This window comes from Octopus bimaculoides, chromosome 6 (genome assembly GCF_046866305.1).
Source record: "Octopus bimaculoides isolate indiv1 chromosome 6, ASM4686630v1, whole genome shotgun sequence".
Lineage (NCBI taxonomy): Eukaryota > Metazoa > Mollusca > Cephalopoda > Octopoda > Octopodidae > Octopus > Octopus bimaculoides.
In genome coordinates this window covers 100,028,035-100,035,534 of record NC_142933.1, presented here as the reverse complement: position 1 = coordinate 100,035,534, position 7,500 = coordinate 100,028,035, and the positions used below count along the sequence as shown (strand labels likewise).

General features: G+C 39.0%; 1 protein-coding gene across 1 annotated transcript in view; it reads left to right on the top strand.

The window, feature by feature from the left end:
• LOC106881411 (uncharacterized) overlaps window positions 1-7,500 on the top strand; it is a 159,422-nt gene that overhangs the window by 110,942 nt on the left and 40,980 nt on the right. The window contains exons 6-8 of the mRNA XM_089354369.1: window positions 57-284; window positions 1,454-2,032; window positions 2,883-3,095. Coding sequence (XP_089210495.1) covers window positions 57-284; window positions 1,454-2,032; window positions 2,883-3,095 — 1,020 coding nt within the window. The remainder of the gene's footprint in view (window positions 1-56; window positions 285-1,453; window positions 2,033-2,882; window positions 3,096-7,500) is intronic.

The window sequence follows — 7,500 nt, the reverse complement described above, 5'->3', positions numbered from 1 at the left end:
TAATAATAATAATAATAATATACATGTTTTACCTATTTTTTTATGTTTTTCATCAGAAGAGACATGTGTCTACAAAAATGAAATTCACACCAAACTGAAGCCATTTCTCAGTAATGACTGCCAACTATGCATCTGTGATACAAACAATGATATTATATGTCATCCACTGAGGTGTGCACCAGTACCTGAAATTATTAGAATGAAACCAACTCCGATATGTCCCAATCCTCAAAAACAGAAAAATAAATGCTGTGAGACAATTTACTGCCAAAATCCTTTATCAAGTAAGTAATTGGCCTTCTCTCTCTATCTCTCCATTTTTCTCCTTTTATATATTGTATTTGATAATATAAAAGACGCATAGACATAACAAACGCACTCCACTTTCAGTAGCGAATGTTTAGGGAAACAGTTTTTGGAGCATTAAACGTATAAGAATCCTAATATCCCATATAGGACCCGAGTGACTTTTTTTGAGAAAAATTGTGTGAAGGAATGAAGGAGCACTCTGTCGGTTAGGACGACGAGGGTCCCAGCTGGTACGATCAACGGAACAGCTTGCTCGTGAAATTAACGTGCAAGTGGCTGAGTATTCCACAGACACGTGTACTCTTAACGTAGTTCCTCTGGGAGATTCAGCGTGACACAGAGTGTAACAGGGTTGGTCCCTTTGAAAATACAGGTACTACTCATTTTTTGCCAGCTGAGTGAACTGGAGCAACGTGAAATAGAGTGTCTTGCTCAAGGACACAACGCGTCGCCGGGAATTGAACACACGACCTTACGATCGTGAGCCGAATGCCCTAGCCACTAAACCAGGCCCAGTCACATATACACACTTACATACATACACATATACATGCATACATACACATATACACACACAGAAATACATACATACATACATACACACTTACATGCATACACATATACATGCATACATACACAGAAATACATGCATACATACATACATACACACATACATCATTGGGAACTCTGTTTGATGTGCTTTTGCACAAGAAATCTATAGAGAAATTTTTCTCCAAGCAAAATCCTGCAGCGGATGGCGTTCACGTTTTATTATGCAAGCAAAAGTTATAACATAAACGTTCCTTAGACATTTTTAACGATCGACACGTATTGTGAGATCGACTTAACTATAAGCTATTTTACCAGTTTTATTATAAAGAAAGGCAAGGGCTACTTCCACCGGATTTGAACTCAGAACGCGAAGAAGCCTAACTAAGCATCCACCGTTCTAAGAAGCTAATGTGTATTTGATTTTGTATAAATTTCTTTGTTTTCTTCGTTTGGTTTTGTAGATTTTTAAAAATATTTTTGTTTGTTCTTCTTCCCAGTTTAGCCCTCGAATCGTCTTACAATTTATCGATGTGTGTGTGTGGTGGGGTTGTGTGCAACGGTGGGTTGACTGATTTTTTCTTTATATTTCCAGCTAATTCGAATGCCGTATCAAATCTCGCTGCCTATGTAAAAAACCCACGTTCTTTGATCATTAGCTTTACGCCGCCGTTTTCCGGCCAACTCCGTAAACAGCTCATTGGTTATGAAATACAACACGCAACACAAACCCAGAACGGAACAACAACGATTGTGTGGTCGACCGAATTTTTCAATGCGTCTTCAACGAAACAGCAAGCAATATCATCATCCATTGACCGTCTCTTTGAGAAGCAGACGATAAAATATACTGACGTTTTAGGGCAACATTTCTCCTCGAAAAAGCAACAGCTTTCGCTAAATATATCCACACCAGAAGACGTGTTCGTTCAAGTAAACTACTTACAACCGGGAACAAAATATTACATCCGCATACGCGTGCGCATTGACGTGGAAAAAACTCAGAATTACCGGCATAGATTTTTTGAAGAAAATGTTGAAAGCCGAAATATAAATAGCAGACGCAATAACGCAATGCCTGTTGAAGAATTAATCTCAGCAGACAAAAAGGAACAAGTGAAGCGGGTGCTGACACCATTCTCGCAGATTATTTCTGTCAGTACTCCTGCGAAAGGTATCATCGGTTCAGCTGCTAATATTATTTCGATTACACTAACATCTCCACCAAAATCACCACCTCCTCTAACACAATTCTCTATTCATCTATCGTCTTAAATTTACCTCGACTACTTACGCACTCAAACACACACACACACACACACACACACACACACACAAATGCAGATATATACGTGTGTGTATATATATATATATATATGTGTGTGTGCATATATGGGTTCAGTCCCACTGCGTGGTACCTTGGGCAAGTGTTTTCTACTGTAGCCTCGGGCCGACCAAAGCTTTGTGAGTGGATTTGGTAGACGGAAACTGAAAGAAGCCTGTCGTATATATATATATATATGTGTGTGTGTGTGTGTGTGTGTGTGTGTGTTTGTGTGTGTGTTTTTGTGTGTCTTGACAACCGATGCTGGTATGTTTACGTCCCCGTAACCTAGCGGTTCGGCAAAAGAGACCGATTGAATAAGTTCTAGGCTTACAAAGAATAAGTCCTGGGGTCGATTTGCTCAACTAAAGGCGGTGCTCCATCATGGCCACAGTCAAATGACTGAAACAAGTAAAAGAGAAAAAGAGTAATTCAACTGCAAGTATTCAAATCTGCTCTCGTTTTCTACCACGCTCACATTTTCCCGCTGCATTCGTTGAACTGCAGATATTTATGTCGGACTTTTTATATATCGATCTTATCTGCCTTGGAGAGCTTCAAATGTCTTAGGGCAAATGTCCATGGCTAAGATATTAAAAAAAAAATTGGGGCTGAATTTAATAAATGTTGTATGTCGCCATTGCATAAATGCCTTTCTTTGTTTTGTTCTTGCTTTCCTTAGTTCAGCTTTATTTTCCAGGATTGGGTTGCTACACGGACACTCGATGGTTATCTGAGGGTGAGACGTTTAATCGATCATGCAGTGAGACGTGCACGTGTAAAAATGGAGACGTTGTGTGCAAATATATCTGCCCACCACTAAAGATTGTATATCCAACGGACACTTGTCCGAATCCGCGAATTGAAACTGTTGCCGGTGTCTGCTGTCCGCAACGGAAGTGCAATCACACAAGTAAGTGACTACCTGACGTTTCTTCAGTTCTTTTATGCTGAATTCAAATTTAGCCAAAGTCGTATTTGCCTTCTATCATTTCAGAGACGATAAAATAAGTACCAGTATATACGTATATGTGAGGTGGGATGAGCGAAAGAGAGAGAGAGAGTGTGTGTGTGTGTGTGTGTGTGTGTGTGAGAGAGAGAGAGAGAGAGAGAGAGAGAGAGAGAGAGAACATATATTGGTGTATCAATAAACAGTTACGAAATCCTGTCAAGAAGATATTAGATTAATTGAAAAAATATTTGATGATGATCGCCATCATGATCATGATCATGATGGCGATGACAACGATGACGTCGATGACAATGATGACGACGACGGTGATGATGGTGATGATGACACGACGACGATAATGACGTTGGTAAGGACGATGACGATGATGACGATGATGATGCTGACAAAGATGATGACAAAGATGATGTTTGCTGAGTTATCACTGTATTCATTCTTATGACTAAACAATGGCGTCTAACAATAGATACTAAACATCGCCTCATTTCAATTGTCTTCGTTTGCCTGTATCTCGACACACAGTATTACATTCTATGACACACAACACATATACATCCACCACGGACACACACAATAACACACATGCACAACAGACACACAAACACATACATATACATACATACACACAAACATACACACACACATACAAAGAAACCCACAAATATCCATCGTATTTGGGTGCATCTGACCTCATAGACATATTCCTTGCTAACTGAGGTTCCTAATTACCAATGCTATTTAAATGCACATATTCACTATACAAGACAATTTCATATGAATTATTGCTGTTATTACTCATACATACAGTGTCAAGAAAGAGTAACATGCATTTGGCTTGAGTTTGCATTTGCTCGAAGACAATTGAAGATTAGCTCCCTTGTTACTCCTCGAAAGTGTGAACCCGTGAATCATCATCAGCAGCATCGTGCCATATTGGCGTAGTCGTGTAGGCCTGCACCTCTAGAGCCGGCGATCCGGGTTCGACCCCGCTGGGACCGTGAGAAAAAAGAACTCTCACACATGGGTCGTCCGACTGCTTGCTCGGTGTGCCCGGCTGGAAACGGGTACTTAGCCCTTCTCAGGGCCGCAGCACACGTCACAGCAGTGCTAGAAATCAGAGAAACCAACCCCAACTAAGGCGTACTAAAACGGACAGCAGGTGGACATCCGGGAGTCATGGCTCGGATGTGGTCCGACCCCACCTAGAGTGTCAGGAGTTAAGGGCTGAAACACTTGCCTAAAGGGTTTTTTTTCTCCTTGAGGACCACCTGCTGTTACGCTCTCCCCAAGTTTCTTTTCACGTAACACACCAGCATCGGTTGTCAAGCGATGTTGAGGGGACAAAAACAGACACACAAACATAGACACACACATACATATGTGTATATATATATATATATTTATATATATATATATATATTTATATATATATATATATATATATATATATATATATATATATATATATATATATATACGACGAGCTTCTTTCAGTTTCCGTCTACCAAATCCACTCACAAGGTTTTGGTCGGTCCGAGGCTATAGTAGAAGACACTTGCCCAAGGTGCCACGCAGTGGGACTGAACCCAGAACCATGTGGTTGGTAAGCAAGCTACTTACCACACAGCCACTCCTGCGCCTATCTGTTATCTATTATATCTTATATCTATTTATACTCTTTATTCTTCTCTTTTATTCCTTATGAACTGTGAATTTCCCAGTCTAGAACTTACATACATGCTCACTTTGTCTCTGATGACGGAATACCCAGCCAACGGACATGCTAGTCTGTCACTTGAGATATACTAGAAACAGCTGTAAGACTTCAAATTAACCTTACCCAAATTAAATTATTGTAAATGACTTGAGATACTTGTTCCACTTTGGTCTTGATGTCCCTTACCTCTAATGTATATATGTGCGTGGATGTGTATGTGTTTCTTTGTCTGTATGTACGTATCTGAGTGTGTCTTTGCGTCCGTGTTTGTACCAACACCATTTGACAACCGGTGCTGGCTTGTTTACGTCTCCGTAATTTAGTAGTTCGGCAAAAGAGACCGATAGAATAAGTACTAGGCTTTTAAAACATAAGCCATGGGGTGGATTTGTTCGACTACACTCTTCAAGTTGGTGCTCCAGCATGGCCGCAGTCAAAAATAACTGAAACAAATAAAGAAAATATATATATATATATATGTATATATATTCTTTTTTTCTTTATACATACATACATATATATTTTTTTTGCGCCTTTTTAAAGCCTAGCCAGGCTCATGGGCCCGGTTTCCCGGTTTTTATGGCGTATGTGTTCCCCCCAGCTGGACGGGACGCCAGTCAATCGCAGCGTTACTCAAGAAACAGGAAGAAAGACTGAGAGAAAGTTGGGGTGAAAGAGTACAACAGGGGTCACCACCACACCCTGCCGGAGCCTCGTGAAGCTTTAGGTGTTTTCACTCAATAAACACTCACAACGCCCGGTCTGGGAATCAAAACCGTGATCCTCTGACCACGAGTCCGCTGCCCTAACCACTGGGTCATTGCGCCTCCACATATATATATATATACATATATATATTTGCCATGATAGATCGCTAACCACTATACACATTTTTTTATCTCCTTGTTTTTTTCTGTGTTCCTTTCTGTGGAAGAGCGTAGGCTCGAAACGTTAAAGACTTTTTCAATTCCTAAGCGTTATACTAATACATCTGTTTCTTTTCTACACCACCTGTCTTCGTGTGTTGTTTTTTTTTCTTTTGTGAATTCTCCCTATATATATATATATATATATATATATATATATATATATATATATATATATATATATATATATATATATATATCAATGAAAAATATTCCAATACAAATGTATTAATTTCCAGCAATATCGGTGCCTTGTTGTACCACTCTTCTGAATTTATATATATATATATATATATATTAATAGTTATCGCCAAGCCAACATGGCAGTCCCAAAATTAGGACGAAAGCTGCCGTGAATTAGCTCCAAGAAGCCATCGCCTCTAGCTAGCTATGTGACACACGAAACCTGTGTCCTTTATAACCTTCGAACAGGGGAGGTCAGCAGTGTCCCCCTGCTGGTTTGGCATCTGCAGACTAGTTTCAGGGTGTTGCCCCTTGTCAATGCAGAGCAGCCAAGCCCTAGCCAGGCGGCGCTGCTGACTATCTGTTCGAAAGTTATTTATCTAATTTCAGTGGAATCTATCCACCTGAAACTAGTCTGCAGATGCCAAACCAGCAGGGGGACACTGCTGACCTCCCCTGTTCGAAGGTTATAAAGGACACAGGTTTCGTGGGTCACATAGCTAGCTAGAGGCGATGGCTTCTTGGAGCTAATTCACGGCAGCTTTCGTCCTAATTTTGGGACTGCCATGTTGGCTTGGCGATAACTATTAATTTCCAGTACCGCTGTCGTAGTCTCCTTTAGAGAGACTTAGAAATATTAATAACTCTATATATATATATATATAAACACACACACACACACACACACACACACACACACACACACACATATATATATATATATATACTTATATAAATATATCTGTGTGTGTGTGTTTATATGTATATACATATATATATATATATATATATATATATATATATATATATATATATATATATATATATATATATATATGTATATGTTTTTACTCAAACCCTAATCGTGAAACCAAGTAAATTCTTTAAGAGATAATTTGAATGTAAACTATTCCAGAATGGTGTAGAAACACACAGTGTGGTAAATAAATTAGTAAAATCAGATGTTTAAATTAGATATTCGGACGGTGCAGCTGTAAGACATAGAAACATTCCAGGCGGCAACCATATAAAAGGCCGTTTGGTAAAATAGTTTGGCAAACCATCATTTAAGCAATACTATAACCGTTAGCTCATTGACATATGATGTATTTAGTTCATTACATTTCTCTGCTGGTACAACAAGCTTATGATCTTCCAAAGGTGGTCGCCTGTCTGTCATCATCGCTAAAAAATGTATTTGGTTCACCCACTTCTTGTATTCCATTCTGTACTTCATTGGCCAAATTCTCAATTAATCACTTCGACTAACTTTTCTCATGGGTGAGAAGTGATGTTTCACTGAAAACCCCTCCGGCGTCTGGGTTTGTTTTTGTTGTTTTGCATTTTCGTTGTTTTGTTTTTTTTATTTATTTATTTATTTTTTTTTTTTTTTTTCAATCAAATGTGAATTTGCAGTACTTTCGTACCGAATGTAAGCCTCCTAGAAGTTAAGAGTCGGAGAAAATTTGCAAATGTAACGAGTGTCGTTCATACTAACGAGATTCTCTTTTTCTCTCTCTCT